Source organism: Octopus bimaculoides, chromosome 1 (genome assembly GCF_046866305.1).
Source record: "Octopus bimaculoides isolate indiv1 chromosome 1, ASM4686630v1, whole genome shotgun sequence".
NCBI lineage: Eukaryota > Metazoa > Mollusca > Cephalopoda > Octopoda > Octopodidae > Octopus > Octopus bimaculoides.
In genome coordinates, this window is record NC_142928.1 from 95076251 (window position 1) to 95097022 (window position 20772).

Here is a 20772-nt window from a genome sequence, read left to right on the forward strand (position 1 = left end):
CTATTATGTGTGAGATTGTGCATTATGTATGAAATATGGAAGGTTTCAGATGAAACATAAATTTAGAATATTAACAAAATATTCTACATATTCATGAAAATTTAAAAAGAAACCTAATAAAAGAAGGATTTGTTTGGCATGAGTAACTCGAAAATACTTTCAGTTAATTTTACAGCTTCATGCAAACTTTGAAACACAGAACGGGTATACTTGACTGAGCAGATTTCTTTCAGATCCCTCATACTTCATAAGAACTGAAAATTATTATATCGATCATCAATTAAAATTCTGTACACCTTCTTTCTTTGCTTTGAAAATTATGATCCCTTCAAAAGTTAAATTACTTTATGAATATTATTGCTCATACATGCATTCATTCAGTCAAAATTTAAAACATTAGTATCTCCACATCCTGATCTTGTATCAATAATTTATGTATAAGCCAACAAAGGGTTTTGTATGTCATCATTCAACTTGAAAGAAATAACAGCCAAATCCTCTATAAATCACACCTAATTATCTTGAAATGGGTACATTGTACAATGGAGTTCTAAATATACCAAAAAATGAGATAGTTGTCACTGGATTGCCTTTGATCATAAGTCTTCTTGATCAAGGCTGACTTGTGGTAAAGTAGCAACAGCTTAAATTCTTCAATATTTTAAAATGCTGTAAATATGTCTTGAAGATCTATATATGGTACGGCAATATATATTTCTTAAGGTTTGAAATTCAGTGGTATTTCACTGAAACAATGTGACCTAAATCCTCAATGAAATCATCATCATCATCTTTTAACATTCATTTACTATGCTGGCATGGTTTGGACGATTTGACAGGAGCTGGCCAAGCAGAGGACTACACCAAACTTCTGTGTCTGTTTTGGCATGGTTTTTATGCTGGATGTCCTACCAAATATTGACCACCCTACAGAATGGACTGAGTGCTTTTTACATGACACCAACACAGGCAAGGTCAGTTTTGGCATGGTTTTTACAGCTGGATGCCCTTCCTTCTAAATGCCAGCCACTTTATAGTGTGGACTGGATGCTTTTTATGTGGTAACAGGAATGGCAGAGCAACTTGCAAGACAAAGAATCTTTGATAGGAGAAGGGACATTGGGGGAGATGAGAGAGAGGGAGAGAAAGGGAGAGAGAAAGCCAGAGAGAGAGAGAGGGAGAGAGAAAGAGAGAGGGAGGGAGAGAAAGAGAAAGAGAGAGAGAGAGAGAGAGAGAGAGAGAGAGTGATCAAGAATAAGGACAGAAATGGGTGTGCTACTGTAAAGGAGATACATGGTTACCCAGCCAGAAGGAGGAGCAAGAGAGAGATAGAAAGAGTGGAAGACAGTAAGAGTACAAGAGAGAGCAGGAGAAAGATGGTGGCAAAGAGCCAGGGCATACTCACAAGGAATGGGGATCAAAACATTGATGGGATATTAGAGTAAAAGAAGAGAAAGATAGATGGTTGCAAGTGCCAGTGCATACCCTCAAGGTATGGTAGTCATAATATAAGTAGTAGGGCATCGCCAAAGAAGTATGAACAAAGAGTAGGGGTGGGGAATGCAATGACTGGTGAGAACCTAGGTATATGTAGAGGGTGGAGAACTAGGGGATAGAAATGATACAGTGAGCAGGACAGTGAGGACAGGATTGGGGAGTGAGAAATAATCATAATGCATGAAAGAGGAAATGTGAGGAAAAGAAGAGATGTCTTTAAAAAAATGTTATCTTACCTGCAAGAAATTCATTGCTTTTGCTTAGATTTAAGGCCTCTTTCTCAAGTTCATCAAATGACACACTTTTGAATCTGTCATTTGATAGACAGGAAGAATAATTAACTACATTGGAGAGGAGCAACCGCAGATTACCAAGAGTTTTATCATCCATTGAGTTAAGCATGTGGATGCTGTCAATTAGTGCTGACTTTTCTACATCAAACATATCATGCAACATGTCTTTGAAAAATTCAGTTTCAGTGTATTTCTGAAATAAAGAAAGAAAAAAGGTGTTAGTATTGAAATTCATGATAGAAAATTACAACTATGTATTTATGCATTATTGTATTGACATGTGTTATAAATAGAAGCATATGTTTAGTTGAACCAATTGACACCTTTCCCTTGTAAATGTATCCTTCATATTCTGGCATTAAAAAGAAACTTGTTTTCATTCTATGACATACTTTTATATTCTTAATTTCATGGTTTCGGTTTTGAGAAAGGAACTGTACCCATGAATTTTGCAGGCCTTCTCAGTCCTGTGAGATTGACACTTGGGTAAAATGTGGGAAATACAGAAGAAGAGAGAATGTGTTGAGTAAATATATAGTCTAGTTTGCAAAACACAAAATTGATGATGAAAAAAATGTAAAAACAATTGTGATAGGAGGGCTTCAGCAGATTAGCTGTCTCTGAAGTGCATTAGACATTGTTGTAGTGGTACAAGAGGCAGAGTGAAAAGATAGTGGGATAAAGGCTTTCTTTTGGATGAAGTATAAGATATTTCAGTTCATGTGTAGTTCTATTCCATTGTAAGTCTCAATCAACTTTGTACAGCATCAAAAGCTTTTGGAGGTGGGACAGAAGTATTTTCTGGCCTTAAACTAGTGCTATAGATCCTGTTTTTGGTAAAGTGACTGTAGTAATAATAATATTGAATATATAATTATTCATTATTATATATTAACAACTTCAAAAAGTTTATTGGTGTTTTAAACTAGTCAATGTATCATTGGCTTTTAGTTATAAGTTACAGTTTGATAAATTATATTCAAAGTTCAGTGCTTAGTTTGAAAGTGTCTCTTCAAATTGTATTCCTTCAGAGCAGCAACACTGTCTTGAAAGAGTAGGTACTTTGCTTTGCTTCTAATATTGGTAAATAAATATTAGTCTATTGATTTCTTGTTAAATGCATGATATTTATTTCTAATTTCATTTTTTTTACTTTTTGTAGCTCTCATTATTAGGATAAAATTTGAAATACTTGTAATAATATGCATATTCAAAGATTTGAAAATTACCAAACATATGTAGAGTATTGCTTTACATTTTGTTTTCAAAATTGCAAAATCAGATTATTGTTTTATTTAGTGCATTACTCTCAAAACATCCTGTGTGTTAAACATTTATGAGAATATCGGTGGGCCATGCAAATAGACCTTGTGAGCCATAGTTTGACTTCCTCTATGTTAGACTATGTCCTGCAGTATCTAGTTTCATCCCCTGGTTTCCTGAATTCAAATCCTCTCATGGTTTAATTCGCTTTTCATTTTTTGAAGTTGATTAAATAAATATCAACAATCATTGCTATCATTTGAGGCAAGCATACATTTTTACATACAAAAATCGACATTGTGCCAACTCAAAAAAACAAAAAACATTTAAGATTTTGTTACATAAGGTTATAAACTAAAAGGCTAAGTTAGAAAATGCTTGTAAATATTTATGCAATCTTACCATTATGTCAGTTAGATTCTGTAGTTTGGCTCGGATTGCAGAGACATCTTGTAAACCTGTAGCCCATTCTTGACTCATGTTCTGAAGTTGACCGATGAAAGCGAAAAACTTCTCCATCTTAAAAAAAAGGAAATCAAGAATTTACAAACATGTTCTATTATTGGCTTACCTAGTGAGACATTTTAAAAACTATTTTAGCGAATGGAGAGAAAAGAACAAGGAAAATTTCAACACAGAAGAAATTCAAGGAAAGGTGAATGAAATGAGGAGTTAAATTCAATTTGTGTTCTTCGTAAATGAATGATAAAAAATATTTTCATTTCTGAAGTTGTCACAACAATTATGTTTAGATTCTAATTGTTATAGGTGCAGGAGTGGCTGTGTGGTAAGTAGCTTGCTTACCAACCACATGGTTCCGAGTTCATTCCCACTGCATGGAACCTTGGACAACTGTCTTCTACTATAGCCTCGGGCCAACCAATGCCTTGTGAGTGGATTTGGTAGACGGAAACTGGAAGAAGCCTGTCGTATATATGTGTGTCTGTGTTTGTCCCCCCAACATCGCTTGACAACCGATGGTGGTGTGTTTACACCCCCGTAACTTAGCGGTTCGGCAAAAGAGACCGATAGAATAAGTACTAGGCATCCAAAGAATAAGTCCTGGGGCCGATTTACTTGACTAAAGGCGGTGCTCCAGCATGGCCACAGTCAAATGACTGAAACAAGTAAAAGAGTAAAAGAGTCTTGAGTTACTTAAGTACAATGCAATCTCAAATATAATGTGGCGCTGCTGCTTTCTTTAGATCAACAGATGTTGAATAATTTGTTGCTTTATAGAACTCTTTTTACAACCTGTTACAAACCAAAAATGTATTTTATTTAAGCTGATATTATTCTGACCCTTTTGGTAAATTGGAATAATTGCTAAGGAATTATTAGACCCTGTGTCTTTACAACTTGAAAGACTTTCTAACACTTATCATATTGTAATAAAGCCACATTGCACTGCAGTTGTAATTATATTTGACTCCATGACCCTTTAGTTGTTAGTATATTGACTTAATCTAAAATCAATTGTGTATGAAGAACATTTTTTAATACTTAGCTCTGTATGACACAGCACCACACTGCATCAACCAATCAGCCATGAAATGCATGGTACTACAAGACGCATACTAACTTTGCTTACATTTATTTTTGAAGGATGTAAGAAACTCGCCAGTATAAGGGGTGGGAAAGCTCCAATACCTTATGACATTTGTTTCTGCTTTGTAACAGAAACATTATAAGACTGGGTTTTAACTTGGAAAATTTTCAACTGGATATTAACAGTTAATATTGATAAATGTTGTACTAAACACTTGGTGTGCTGATCCTATAACCTTAGTTTGATTTTTTTTTTGCAACATTTCATACATCACAAATGACATAGAAAATGCATGAAAGTCTTGACATCCATTTCTTTAATTCTCATACTTGAAATATGTGGCATATTGCCTAAGTGAGAATTTAATGCTGATAAATATATTTTTTCATAAAAGATTATGTGAGGATTCATAATTCAATTCTTTGATTTTACGATGAAGAAGAAGACATTGACATAGCTGAAATTATAAGCTGACTGCACTCAAAAACGAAAAAAAGTTAAAATTTTACTTACTTTTCCAATGATGGCACTTGTAACCTTGTTTTTAGGAGTGTATAGAATCTGGCCTCTGATCAAGGGTTTTAAAAACTTCCATGTTATTTCTCCCATGTTTGATTTCAGTATTCCTTTGTATAACTGCTTACAAAATTGGTCTTAAAAGAGTCAAGAAAAAGGCATGTAGTCTATTGAATAATAGTTACTAAAGCAATGATGATGATCATGATGTAAAATGATGGTAATGATTGAAGTGGTGGTGGATTGACGATACAGTGAGTGGTAGTAGTGGTAATGTCATCATTTCTGGTGGCAGTGATGAAAATGAGATTCATAATAATGATAAACAGCATAAGACAAATTGAGTATGATTTGATATATTTTCTTCAAGAAGGGGCACAACACATGATATACTAAGAAAAAAACTATTCAAAGACTTGGGATTTATGTGTAAAATGTCTTACACTCTATGGCATCAAAGACATTGTTATATGACAACTAGTACTTTTGTAACTGTACAAACTCTCTTGACAATTGATAAGAAACATGAATAGGAGATTACTGCACTTGGCTTTTAATATATAAAACAAACTTCTACAAACTGCAATTGGAACTATTTAAATGGACAAACTATAAGCTTTTAAATGCAGTGTGTAAAAACGCCACTTGTCACTTTTCCCTCAACAATGCAGTGAACCATGTATTAATCTACTAGCTTACTACTGTTTCCAATGTGTATCAAGACTTGAACTTCTTAAAACCATAAGCAGATAATGGGCATTTTGTTGAGGTGATTGAGTTATCATGTGCATTGGAACAATGAAATATCCCCACTCTTTCATACTTTCCCCTTTCTATGAAAGCACATGGACAATGTAGCACAAACAGTAGCAGTCATCACTTCTCTAGTTGCTTGTATAGTTGTGTTCTCTGCTGAAGTGCTGTCAGTGACTTAGGAGGAATATTAGTGTATGTTGTCATGTCAGGAAAGTACTACATACACACAGACACACACACACGCATGCATATATAAATGTACACAATTCTGAAATTCATTCTTTGTTGTGGTATTTTTCTTTTTATTTAAATAGTGTTTTACATAACCTGATATTATTAGCTAGTGTTACTTACTTGGTAGAGAGTTGTATTCACGCCGTTGTGATTTACTGAGTCCATCTTTTCCTTTGATTTCATTTGCTGTACTGAAAATGCTGAGGCCACCCCCGGCATCCAACATAAGAGAAGCATTTCGACCACAGATAACTGGTACAAGCTCTTTAAACATGCTCATATCTTTAAGAAAGAGTGAGATGAGAACACAATGATATTTATTTTAAGAAAGTTTGGGTTTATGAAGAGCATTTTAAAAGCATATTTGAAGAAGGATGTATAAGCAACTCAATTGACCCAGTATGCTACAAACTGTAAACTGGATCTAGTTATTTTTATGCTAGCTAGTTATTTTACTGACCCTAGAAGAATGGAAAAAAAATTATCCTTATCAGGAGTTGAACTTAAAAATCTCAAAACAGATATAAAAGAACTTTCAGAGCACTTGTTTCTGCTACTACTTACAGAAGAAGCATTGTTTACAGTATGGGGGGCGGGGGGGCTGGATCATATTTAGCTATGCTTGTTTTGGTGATGGAGATAATACGATTTGAAGACAGAATACACTAAAGATTTTTCTATTTCGTATTTAGTTGTATCCTAAGTAAAAACTGCTTAGCTGATATTGGTTTCCATTCCTCCAAAGTGAGATATGTAGCAGTCTTGTACTGGGTTTATTCAATCAATAATACATCTGCTCCTACATTCTGAGACCTTATGACAATGTATGAAAACATATTATTTTTAAGCATTAAAAAAACCCCCCATCCCTCAGGAAATAACATAAACATACCGCCTTTAGATGAGTCAAAGTTAGAGAATATTTTATATATTTCATTATCATTGAATGCTGTTCCAACTCCTCTTACAAGTGCGCTGGTCCTGGACATGTCTTTAAATGTTTCTTTTGCAACGGGTACTGTTATGTTGGTTGATTTCAGCAAAGTTGAAGCACGTAGTAAGACATACTGAAAAAAAACATAACCCTTTCTATATTACTAAAATATAATAATTTTTATGACATGTCATTTCATTCTGATAGACCTGGTCTGTTTTAAATTTCAAGATTAAAGAAAACCCACTCACACACCACACACACATTCACACATATTTTGCATATATTCTGTTGGCTAGGTATATACCACATGCTTGGCAAAATCAATGAAATGGCAATTAAGGTTTTAATTTGCTTACTTGCAATCTAGTCAGTAAAATTTGTTATAAATGCTTTATAATATCATTCATCATGTTATATTTTTATCAGAAATACCAGCACTACATCAAGGCAGTGGCATGTAACCTGGCATAACAACAGGGAGAAGCTTATAGTAGAACACTGAAAAAGTGAGATCAGCAGCTTACTATATGAAAACTGGTTGTCACTCTTTAGTACTTCAACATTTTAGAGCATTAGATTTGATTGTTATCTCAATATATTGATTAGATTAAAATCAAATGTAAAAAAAACGAGCTTCACCTGTTTATTTTAAATCTCATTGTTACTTACTTTTTAGTATTTGCATACATTTCATATATTCATTTATTTATGTCATTTAATTTATAAACCACGTTTAAGTTTACTATATAATGCTCAATATATTTAGTTTCCATGTTCATAGTATGCAATTAATCTCCTTGCAGTTTGCATTTATTGTAGTTGAATAAAATGTTTATCAAAATCAGAAATGCTTTTGGCCATACCTGTTTAACAAATTCACCAATATTTAATTGTTCCATGATGAGTTGTGTTAGGTTGTAGATAGTTTTAGTGTTTAGATGACATAAATGATCACTAATTTCCCTGTATGTAACATTGGTGTTATTTGACAAAGTTATAATGCGGCTGATGTTCTTGCACATTAGTTCTTTGACATTGTTGCTTCGGAAATTAATGAACTGAAAGAGAATGATAAAAACATGCACAATTACATGTGTAAACTAAGATCTTATGAAGAATCACCATCATCATCGTTTAACGTCCGCTTTCCATGCTAGCATGGGTTGGACGATTTGACTGAGGACTGGTGAAACCGGATGGCAACACCAGGCTCCAGTCTGATTTGGCAGAGTTTCTACAGCTGGATGCCCTTCCTAACGCCAACCACTCAGAGAGTGTAGTGGGTGCTTTTACGTGTCACCCGCACGAAAACGGCCACGCTCGAAATGGTGTCTTTTATGTGCCACCCGCACAAGCCAGTCCAGGGGCACTGGCAACGATCTCGCTCGAAAATCCTACGGGAGCCAGTCAGGCGGTACTGGCAACGGCCACGCTCAAAATGGTGCATCTCATGTGCCACCCGCACAAGAACCAGTCCAGGGGCACTGGCAACGATCTTACTTGGCTTGCCGGGTCTTCTCACGCACAGCACATTTCCAAAGGTCTCGGTCAGTAGTCATCGCCTCGGTGAGGCCCAATGTACGAAGGTCTTGGCTCACCACCTCAGCCCAGGTCTCCTGGGCCTACCTCTTCCACGGGTTCCCTCAACTGTTAGGGTGTGGCACTTTTTCACGCAGCTATCCTCATCCATTCTCACCACATGTCCATACCAGCGCAATCGTCTCTCTTGCACGCCACAACTGATGCTTCTAATGTTCAGCTTTTCTCTCAAGATACTTACACTCTGACGGGTATTCACATTGACATTACACATCCAACGGAGCATACTGGCTTCATTCCTTGCGAGCTTACGTATGTCCTCAGCAGTTACAGCCCATGTTTCACTGCCATGTAGCATGGTTGTTCGTACGCATGCGTCATACAGTCTGCCTTTTACTCTGAGTGAGAGTCCCTTTGTCGCCAGCAGGGGTAAGAGCTCTCTAAACTTTGCCCAGGCTATTCTTATTCTAGCAGCTACACTTTCAGCGCACCCACCCCCACTACTAACTTGGTCGCCCAGATAGCGGAAGCTATCGACTACCTCTAGTTTTTCACCCTGGAATGAGATAGAAGTTGTTTCCTGTTTGTTTACAGTCTTTATTGCACCTGAACATCTGCCACAAACAAAAACTAACTTGCTAGTTAACCTGCCTTTGATGTTGCTGCACCTCTTATGTGTCCATAGCTTGCACCGGGTACATCTTACAGAGTTACTACCTACTCCTTTTCTACATACTGAGCAGGGCCATCTACCTGAAGGGGTTTGTGTTTTATCTACCTTCCTACTTATTAGGATTTTGGTTTTAGCTAGGTTGACTCTAAGGCCCTTCAATTCTAGACCTTGCTTCCACACCTGAAACTTCTCCTCTTGTTCTGATAGTGACTCCGCAATTAGGGCAAGGTCGTCAGCATAGAGGAGCTCCCAGGGGCAACCTGTCTTGAACTCCTCTGTGATTGCCTGGAGGACTATGATAAATAAGAGGGGGCTGAGGACGGAACCTTGGTGGACCCCTACCTCTACCCGGAATTCATTGCTGTACTCATTTCCAACCCTCACCTTACTGGCAGCATCTCTGTACATGGCTCGCACAGCTCTCACTAACCATTCTTCTATCCCAAGTTTCCTCATTGACCACCAGATAAGGGATCGGGGGACCCTGTCAAAGGCTTTCTCCATGTCAACGAAAGCCAGGTACAGAGGTTTATCCTTAGCTAGGTATTTCTCCTGCAACTGTCTCACTAGAAATAAGGCATCAGTAGTGCTTTTACCTGGCACGAACCCAAACTGCATCTCATCTAAATTGATTCACTGTAACTTTCATAACCTGATCTAACAGCTTGATGCCTCTGTAATTATTTGTATCTAAAGCGTCACCTTTACCTTTGTAGCAGTTGACTATGATGCTGCTACACCAGTCATTGGGTATGACTCCTTCGTGTATCACCTGGTTCATAATACGGGTGACTAGGCTATAGCCAACACTGCCAGATATTTTGAGCATCTCTGCAGTGATTCCTGATGGGCCGGGGGCTTTCCCGGTCTTCATACTCTTAATTGCTTTATCTACCCTGGTACTATCAACTCGGATAGCTGGTCCCTCTATTGGGTCGACATACGGCAGGCTCTCTTTCTCCCATTCATTCTCTTTATTAAGCAATCTATCGTAGTGGCATCTCCAGACCTCTTTCTTTGCATCCTCATTTAATGCAAGCGTACCATCATCCATGCGAACACATTTCTCTCCTACAACATCACTATTCTCTCTCCTACACTGTCTTGCAACACGAAATACCTCGAGTCTTTGGTCCTCACGGCGCAGAACATTGGCAAATCTTTCCTTATATATATATATATACTTATTTTTTCAGCTTGTTTCAATCCAACATTTTTCTTCATTCAATCTTAACTTATTTAGAATTAAAAATGAAAGTAAAATTTGACCAATTTTTTTCAATGTCCAATGAAATTTAGTCACTTTTAAATTCTTACATCTTCTTCATTAAAAGAACAAAAGTAGTTTGAAAAAAATTAAAACACTTCAGTAATATAAAGTTATCAATATTTAAGGATTAAATACATTCTGAGATCAAATTCTGCTGAGGTTGATTTTGCCTTTCATCATTTCGGGGTTGATAAAATAAGTAGTTGTTGAGCACTGGAGCTGATATAATCAACTTATCCCTGCCCCTGAACCTGCTGGCCTTGTACCAATATCTAAGATTTAAATATTGGAGAATTTCTGAAGGGAAAAGCAAATAGCCAACAGCTGAAAATCATATCCAATAATGGTAGTCTAAAGAAGAACTAACCTGAGCCAGAGAAACTGTGGAATTAATCAGTGCATCTGAGATTTCATGTGGTAAGTTTAAGTTATTCATCAAATAGTTTCGTACAACATCCGGTGATTTCAAGAAGTTTCGGAATACAGCTACAAATATTAAGGATTATTTTTAATGTTATTGAAGAATTTCTTCAAAAGATAGAACATTTTGAAATTGAAATAATAGAATTCAGACAATGTAATCAAGAGGGAATATAATTTGAAATCCTTTCTTGCATTTATTGAGAAAATAATGTAAACAACAAGAGCTACTTTAAATTATTGTTTTATAATCCTCTAGTGCACTTGTTTTAGATATATTATTTGCCTTTTGAAAGCAAGTTGAAGGTGACTGCTTTTTAAGACAATTTTATTTCTATTACCATGAAGAAATTAAACAAGTCATTTATGAAGTAGTTTTTATTTGTCTACCTACTTGAGTCAAGAGAACTTATTAATGTTTAATCAGTAGAATTTAAAGATAAAGATTAACAAATATAAATACTTACCACTAAGTGCCATGATTCTGTCAACAGCTTCCAAACCAAGAATGCCTTTCATTGTAATCTCTATATCATCAATGAATTCTTGTGAAAAGGAAGTGTTTTGGACACGCTTGAAATCATCAAGGATATGAAGAATGCTTCAAATGAGAAAAATTTTAAAAAGAAAATGAAAATCACAATATTTATTATTAAATATAATGAAGGATGTAAACTTTTTCTTACACATGTATTTTGTTTGGAATTGATATTAGATTGTAATTTGTTAACATGAACTTTGTGAAGATCCCCCTCTCCTTACAATATTGTCTATTACATCATTTATTTTGGACAATCTCATGGTGTTTGATTAGAATGTTGATCTTTTATGCATTTCGTCCGCTCAGATCTTTATTTCAAAACTTGGTGTTGCATAAAACTGTTATAAGATAACATGACATTATCTGTTTAATCTTCAAACTTCTTTGCCTTTAAGATAATGTTCTAACATCTTGAGCAGTGATTCTCATCTATTTTTTGCCTAAGGACCCCTTTGATTCCTATTTTATTCAGGAAGTGGGGACTCTCATAGTCATTCAATGTCTTAAACCTCCAACTATACTTTTATGATTAAATGTTATTAGAAACTGTATAAAAAATGTTTAAACATGTTGTGTATTGTAGAAATATTAACAGTTTATTGCTCATGAATTTTAACAACAAAATCTTATATGGACCCCCAAGGGCTATATTGACCCTGGTTGAGAATCACTTATCTTGACTCTCAAATATACATCATAATTGTTGTCATTGTCATTGTTGTCATCGTTGTTATCTTCATCATCATCATCATTAATGTCCTGTTTTCTCTGCTGACATAAATCAGATAGAATTTGTTGAGGCAGATTTTATACAGCCAGCTGCCTTTCCTGTTTCTAACCCTCACCGTTTCAGATAAGATAATTTTCCCCATGAGCAGATATGATTTCATGGAAGATAAGAAATTCCAGACACCATTGATAATAATAACGAAATTATTGTGTATAGTGCTCAGGTGCACTACAACTCATCAAAGGTAATTGTACAGTACATAGAATTATGTACAAAAGTCAGGAAAGTGAACAGTGTATGAGTCATGATATACATGTGTACATGAGTATGGAGGGGGTGGATATCAGGTGTAGTGTTGGTGAATTTCAGGAAGCATGGAGGTTTTAAAGGATACAATGTTTCGGCAACTAACAACTGATGCAGTGAGTTTGTTCCATGTTTCAGCAACTCTGAGAGTGAAAAAATGTTTCTGAAATTCATGGGAGCTATGCTGTTTTCTGACTTTGTAGGCAAGCCCATGTGCGTGAAACACATGGAGCTCAAAAAGGTGTTCAAGGTGGTTGTTGGCATAATGCTTAATAATTTTGTGGGTGTTTACTAAGCCAGTTGTCAGACGTTGGAGCTCAATGAATATATGCTCAGGAAAGTAAAGCATTCAGAGTATGGTAGATGCCTAATGGAGGGTATTCACTTGGTTGCATGTCTCTGAATAATTTCCAGGAGGTCAATGTCCTGAACAAGATAGGAGTTTGACAGTGACATTTGTTTATGACAATCACATGATGTCAAGGCCAGGAAACAACAATACACACATGTACATACATACATACATACATACATACATACACACATACATATACACATACGTATACACATACATACACACATACATAGATACATACATACATACATACATACATACATACATACATACATACATACATACTGTATATATGCAATGGACTACTTTCAGTTACCATCCACCAAATCCACTCCTAACAGTCTAGTTGGTTCAGAGCTATAGTAGAAGTTACTTATCATGCAGTGGGACAGAATCTGAGATCATATAGTTGGGTGACAAGAAAAGTTTTTTTTTGTTAATAACACTAAATTGCATCACTTTATGCTACTTATTTACAGTTAAATAGACTGGAACATTATGATTTACATATTCTAAACTAGTGATAGATATGAATGTTGCCTTTTAACTAGGTTGCTAGTACCTCTTTATTTAGCTGGTTGTAACCTCAAATAATGCAATACTGAATTTATAGAGTGGATATTTATAAAAAGTATTAAAATACTCTAGGCATGGCTGTGTGGTAAGAAGCTTGGTTCCCAACCACATGGTTCTGGGTTCAGTGTCACTATGTGGCACCTTAGGCAAGTGTCTTCTACTTTAGTCTCAGGCTGACCAAAGCCTTGTGAGTGGATTTGGTGGACAGAAACAGAAAGAAGCCTGTTGTATGTGTGTGTGTGTCTGTGTCTCACACCACCACTTGATAACCAGTGCTGGTGTGTTTATCTTCCTGTAACCTAGCATTTCAGCAAAAGAAACCAATGGAATAAGTACAAGGCTTAAAATAATAAGCACTGGGGTTGTTTCATTTGGCTAAAAATTCTTCCAGATGGCATCCCATCATGGCCACAGTCTAATGACTGAAACAAGGAAAAAATAAACCATTAATACAAGCTGTATACCAGTGTTTGTTTCATAATTTTCTTCTGCCTACATTTTCGAATTAGGTGGACATCTTGGTTTCATTATGACTCCAAATGAGAACATGCGTATGTGTGTGTGCTTACTGGAAGCACCATCCTGTATGCATGAAGAGTAGTTGAGTGTAAGATGGATTTGTGCTATTTATTGGGTTGTCAGTTATCTAGAGAAAGGAAACTTAGACTTTGTGATCTGGCCATTAATAAATGTGGGGGCCTCATTTGAGATTTGAGACTTGTACAGATTGGAGAACATAGGATTTGTAGAACAGGCATAGGTAACCTTATTTGAGAAGTGGCCCTTCAATAGCAATACTTCATCACAGGTTGAATTACCTAAAAAAAGAAAAAGCAAATTGAGGCAATTTTTCTTGTTAGGTGTGCCATTCAGAAAGTCCTGTAGCCCATGGGCTGCAGTTTCCCCATGCCTGTTGTAGAATGTCATAATATTTCAATTTTATATTGTTAATGCCTTTGGGAATGTAATTGTATGGGCATGTTTCCTTTTTTTAAGCTATGTAATGTGTGTTCTCATGCTATTGAATGACACTGCTCATTTAAAAATATTCTTGTTGTCTTAGTTCCTTCAAGGTGTGCATATCTACTGAGATGAACTGAGTTTATATAAATGAAAAGTGAGAATGAAAGAAGTAAAGGTGTAAAATATGTCAGAATACTTACGATGAAACAATCTTTTGGGGAACTTGATCAATAACTAATTGTTGGATATTTGGAATCAATCTTGATAACTGATTGAAGTCAAAGGATGAAAGGAAGTCTTCCAGTGCTAGAAGTCTGTGGACATTTTCAAGAAGATCTGCCATTTCTTGAGAGACATTCATGAGCCATGGTAATTCAATACGGAATGTTTGGTTCAGAAGGGATAACTATAAAAAAGAGATTTATAAGATTTCTTATTCTGTTACAGACACCAATCAACCTAAGACAGCCCTAGTTCTATCATATAAAATTTTAAAGTTATCTAAATTAAAACCTTCCATCAAACACTTTATGTTTGTTTATGTTTCAAGCATCAACTTAATGATAATCAAATCATTTCATTGAATTCTTCATTATTTATAAAATTAATTGAATCACACATACTATGTTTCAACAGTAATATGGTAACAAAAGGGAATGTGATTGTAAACTGATATCAAAGTTAAGTATAGCACAACTCACCATTCTAAGGATTGGCCATATTTTGTCTTCCTTTGTCTCAGTTGGCCTAAATATTTGGATCTAGGGCCTACTTCTTATAATAGGTTGCATATTAATCCTGTTAAGTTCCTAATACACAAACAACAACAGCTACCACTATCATTGCCCATCCTGCCCCTAAGTATGGGATTCTTTATGAAATGAGATATTTACCAGTTAACATCTTTTTCTGTTATAAGAAATCCCATAAAGATAGCAATGAATTTAATATTGGTTTAAAATTTTGGCGCAAGGCGAGCAATTCTAGGGGAGGCTGTGAGTTGATTACATCAAACCCAATGCTCAACTGGTATTTATTTTATCAACCCCAAAAGGATGAAAGGCAAAATCAGCCTCAGAGGAATTTGAACTCAGAACATAAAGATGGATGAAATGCTGCTAAGCATTTTGCCTGACTTGCTAATGATTCAGCCAGCTTCTTGCCTTCTTTAGTATCAAGTAATATTGGTTTCAAATTTTGGCACAAGGCTAGCATTTGCAGGGAAAGGTAACCAGCTTGCCTGGTTACACTGATCCCACTGCTCAATTGGTACTTATTTTATCAACCTTGAAAAAATGAAAGACAAAGTTGACCTTGGTGGAATTTGAACTCAGAACATAAAAACGGATGAAATGCTGCTAAGCATTTTACTCAGTGCAGTGATGATTTTGCCAGTTTGCCACCTTAGCAATAAATTTAATTATTAACTCATGTTCAACTGAGTAATTGTGATCGTTGTAGTTAATAAATTATGTAATATTTAATAAATTATGTTAATAAATTAGTAGTTAGGGAATTAATAGAAAAAAGAAAATAAACTCACCTCTTTAGCAATTGTCACAAAATCTAAGTAAACACTAAGTCCAGATATTGTTGTTGTCAAATTCTTACATAGGATCTCAGTTACATTCTCCAAAGATACCTTACTGTCAGGCCAATCGATGTAGAAAGATAAATTGCGATGTGTACAAATCAAATCCTGCACGTCTTGTGGAGATTTCTGCATCAACTCAATCTGAAAACGATTTTTTGAGATGAATTAATTTCCAATAGAATACATATTCAATATACTACTACAACTACCCCTTCCGCCTCCTCAATAATAATGATAATGGAATCAAACTCCATGACATGAAGGAAAAGACAAAAAGAGAGTATCTGCAGCAAGTGAGAAAAATACTGGCTTCAAAGCTGAATGGCAGAACATAATTTTAGCAATAAACTCATGCGCAGTTGCAGCAGTTTAGTATGGTGCTGGAATCCTGAAGTGGACAGAGAAGGAGCTAAAGGAGATGGGCAGGAAGTCAAGAAAGCTCCTAATGATGCATGGAGCCCATCATCCATGTGCAGATACTGACTGCCTATACATGAAGAGAGCAAATGGAGGAAGGGGACTGATAAGTGTGGAAGACTGCATGCATATCAAACTTGAGAACTTAATGAGATACCTCACCCAAAGTAAAGAAACCTTGCTAATGACAGTTAGGAATGAGGGAGTATTGAGAGCAGAGAAAAAAAGGGAAAACAAAGGAAGAAGTACAAAAAGGACACGAAGAAGAATTATGCAAGAAGGGACTACATAATCAATTCCATGTAGCTGCAACAGAAGTTGCTAGAAAAATAGGTGGGATTGGCTGATGAAAGGAACCCTGGCAAAAGAGACCGAGAGCACTATGCTAGCAGCGCAAGACCAGGCTTTGGCCACAGGCTGGAGGATCAACCTTAGGAATGACTAAGTGTCTCTGCTGTGCCACATTGGCAATAGAGTGGATGAAACAATTGCCCATATCATGAATGAATGCCTTAGACTTGCCCAAAACCACTACAAAGTGTGGCAACAAGATTAGGTAGCGAAAGTGCTCCACTGAAAACTGTATGAAAAGTGGGGGCTAGAGAGAGGCAAGATGTGGTATGATCACAAACCACAGAGAGTGGTGGAGTCGGAGATTAGCAAAATTCTCTGGGATTTCCCAATCCAGACAGATCAGGTGCTAGAGCATGACAGACCAGATCTAGTGGTGGTGGACAAGGTGCACCACATATGCTATATAGTTGATGTTGCATGCCCCTTTGAACCACGAATAGTCAAGAAGGAAGGTGAAAAGATAGACAGATACAACCCTCTTAAGTATGAAATAGCCTGGCTATGGAAAATGAAGAAGGTGAAGATAGTGCCAATTATTGTTGGATCCTTGAGAACAGTATCAGAAGGTATTGAGAGGAATATAAAGGAAATTGGAATAGAGTGTCCAGTAGAACTGTTACAAAAGGTTTGCCTTCTTGACATGAACAGAATAATCAGGTAAGTAGCCGAAAAGAGTGAATAGCATGATACTGTAGGCTACAGGTAGTAAGCCTGCTATGCATGCAAGACTCCAGGAGCTCCAAGAAAACTTGCAATAAAGAGATAATGATAGTAATAATAATAATAATAATAATAATAATAATAATAATCCTTTCTACTATAAGCACAAGGCCTGAGATTTTGTGAGAGGGGGATAGTAAATTACATCGACCCCAGAAGAAGAAGAAGAAGAAAAAGAAGAAGAAGAAGAACAAGAAGAACAAGAATAATAATTAGAAGAACAACAACAACAGCAATAATAAAATTATAAGCCCTGAAACAGTTCCCCCCCCTTAAAGGGAATATTCACCCTCTCTCCTATCTCTCAGTAAACTCTCTTCCTCTGGAAGCAACTGTAGGTGGCAGCAGCAATAGTCCCCACTCAAAATCCCCACAAGATTTGTACAGGTTATTCTCTGTAATAAAATTTCAGAGGAAGATTTGTTTGGAAAACAATTTGATCTGATACTGTGTGTTGAAACTAAAGTGATTGCATCATGGACGAAACATTTATTATTTGCTGAACATTTATTATTCATTATTTGGTGTCAAAAGTTTCATTGCATAAGCCTTAGAGTAAGCTTGTCAATGGCCAGGTTGTAGTTCATGTGAAGAAAAATTTAACACCAAATAATAAATAATAAATGCTTAAATGAAGTTAATAGTCTTTGTTTTGAATAGCTGACATGTCTTCCATACTGGAACCAGTTATAATAAGAGTTTTGGAGTAATGTATGCATATACACACATATACACATACATTGATATGTGCAACCTATAATACTCAAACCTTTATTTTGGTATATTGCTTTCTCCACACTTTTGATTTAAACTGTTATAATTTTATATAAGTTACCTAATTTACAAACTATTATAAAAAGTGTGAAAGAACTTACCAGCTTCATATTAATTCTAGAATCAAAGAGGGTCTTGATAATATCAGGAGAAAGGGTTGTTTGGTTCATTAGATACATTTCAGCTTGTTTAGGGTCTATGAATAGTTGGGACAGCTTGACAATAACTGCATTAAAAAGAAAAAGAAATATTTCATATTAACAATAAGTGAATAAGGCAATTACTTTTTTGACACATCAGGTAGGCTTACACTCCAATTAATACATGGACATTCTTTTACTCCTGAGAAGCAATCATGAGCACAAAAGCCAAAAGCACCTATATATATATGTTGGTGTTATGTAAAGTACACAGCGCACTCTGTAAAGTGGTTGGCATTAGGAAGGGAATCCAACTGTAGAAACCAAGCCAAATCAGACTGGAACCTGTTGCAGCTCTTCTGCTCGCCAGCTCTGGGCAAATCGTCCAGCCCATGCTCGTTAGAGGATGTTGATGATGATACACGTGTGTGCATTCACACACACACACATACATACACACACACACAGCTTCTGTACAATTTCCTTCAACTAAATTCTTTCACTAGGCTTTGGTAGTGCTAAAGTACATGACACTTGTCCAGCATGCTGCATGATAGAACAGTAACCAAAATTGTGTGATTGTGAAGCAACTTTCTTAACCACACGGTCCTGCCAATGCTTTTTATATGCTATATAACTTAGCCAATTGTAACTGATATAGAATAACTTTATCACAAGCATAGCTTTACTTCCATGGGTAAATATAAAGTAAAAGGTAAAGACTGTCTTTGGTCATGAATGGCCATAGGATTGCACCTAGAAAGTTTCCCTCTGAGGTACAAGTTCTGCCAGATTTGTTTATGGAAGACCAGTAGACACCCATGCATACCAGCCTCCCCACTCCATGCCACATATGTTATCCAAGGGAAAGGCAAAGGTCTATATAATTTGGCATCTGTAATGTTGCAACACATTTCTACAGCTGAGTGAACTTGAGCAACATGAAATAAAGTGTCTTGCTCAAGAACACAACACACAGCCCAGTCTGGGAATCAAACTCATGATTGTGAGCCCAACACTCTAACCACTGAGCCACACGCCTCCAAGGGTAAATATACTGAATCAAATATTAATCAAAATCTCAGTAATTACATATATTGCGTTTTGGTTTTAATTATCTTATCTTAAATATGTCAATTGATTTCTTTTATGTTTTTTTATTCTTTTTATTTTTCATTTATTTTTATCAAATGCTTGCTCTATATTTGTTTTGTTATCAGGGACCCTGTTTAAGTTGGAAAATTTATTTTTTCATTTTATCTTACTTGTTTCAGTCATTAGACTGTGGCTTTGCTGGGGTACCACCTGGAAGAACTTTTAGTTGAATTAATTGACCCCAGTATTTTTTTTAAGCCTGGTACTTATTCTATTGATCTCTTTTGCCAAACTGTTAAGATACGGGGAGATAAACACACAAACTCTGGTCATCAAGCAGTGGTTCAGGACAAACACACACACACACACATACGATGGACTTCTTTTAGTTTCTGTCAACCAAATTCACACACAGGTTGGCCTGAGGCTATAGTAGAAGACACTTGCCCAAGGTACCATGCAGTAGGACTGAACCTGGAATCATATATTTGGGAAGCAAGCTTCTTACCACACAGCCATGGTTGTGCTTGTATATTGCTTTTTGGTTTTAATTATCTTATCTTAAATATGTCAATTGATTTCTTGCATCTTTTTTTCTATCCTTTTTATCTTTCATTTTTTTATCATTTGTTTCATTTGTTTTGTTATCAGGGAGCTGTTTCAGTTGGAAAATATATAGAAATCAGGTAAATTACTTCTTTGCTTGTTATCTGAGGGTCAACATAATCACATGTAGAAAACAATCAGTTGAAACTAGTACCACAGCAAAAATAAGATGATATGATTTAAACAATCAGAATTATCAGAACTCAACAATTTTTTCATGTTTAATTTATTAAGACAAAGGCTTGGGTCGAGCCAGCGAAGGAGTCTCTATATGTGTGCTTGACCTACGTTGTTGTTGTTGGCACTCCATCGCTTACGACGTTGAGGGTTCCAGTTGATCTGATCAACGGAACAGCCTGCTCGTGAAATTAACATGCAAGTGGCTGAGCACTCCACAGACACGCATACACTTAACGCAGTTTTTGGGGATATTCAGCGTGACATAGTGTGACAAGGCTGACCCTTTGAATTACAGGCACAACAGAAACAGGAAGAAAGAGTGAGAGAAAGTTGTGGTGAAAGAGTTTATTGAGCGAAAACACCTAAAGCTCCTCGTGGAGCTTTAGGTGTTTTCGCTCAATAAACACTCACAACGCCCGGTCTGAGAATCGAAACTGCGATCCTATGACCACAAGTCCGCTGCCCTAACCACTG

General features: G+C 36.1%; 1 protein-coding gene across 3 annotated transcripts in view; it reads right to left on the minus strand.

Annotated features, from left to right (window-relative positions):
* LOC106873159 (uncharacterized) overlaps positions 1 to 20772 on the minus strand; it is a 329246-nt gene that overhangs the window by 51424 nt on the left and 257050 nt on the right. For all 3 annotated transcript variants that reach the window (XM_089354161.1, XM_089354165.1, XM_089354155.1), the window contains exons 94-104: positions 18379 to 18503; positions 15962 to 16153; positions 14619 to 14824; positions 11415 to 11548; positions 10895 to 11013; positions 7909 to 8103; positions 7001 to 7175; positions 6229 to 6390; positions 5116 to 5255; positions 3456 to 3572; positions 1734 to 1983 (exon numbers count right to left, since the gene is read on the minus strand). In XM_089354161.1, the coding sequence (XP_089210287.1) occupies positions 1734 to 1983; positions 3456 to 3572; positions 5116 to 5255; positions 6229 to 6390; positions 7001 to 7175; positions 7909 to 8103; positions 10895 to 11013; positions 11415 to 11548; positions 14619 to 14824; positions 15962 to 16153; positions 18379 to 18503 (1815 nt within the window). The remainder of the gene's footprint in view (positions 1 to 1733; positions 1984 to 3455; positions 3573 to 5115; positions 5256 to 6228; positions 6391 to 7000; positions 7176 to 7908; positions 8104 to 10894; positions 11014 to 11414; positions 11549 to 14618; positions 14825 to 15961; positions 16154 to 18378; positions 18504 to 20772) is intronic.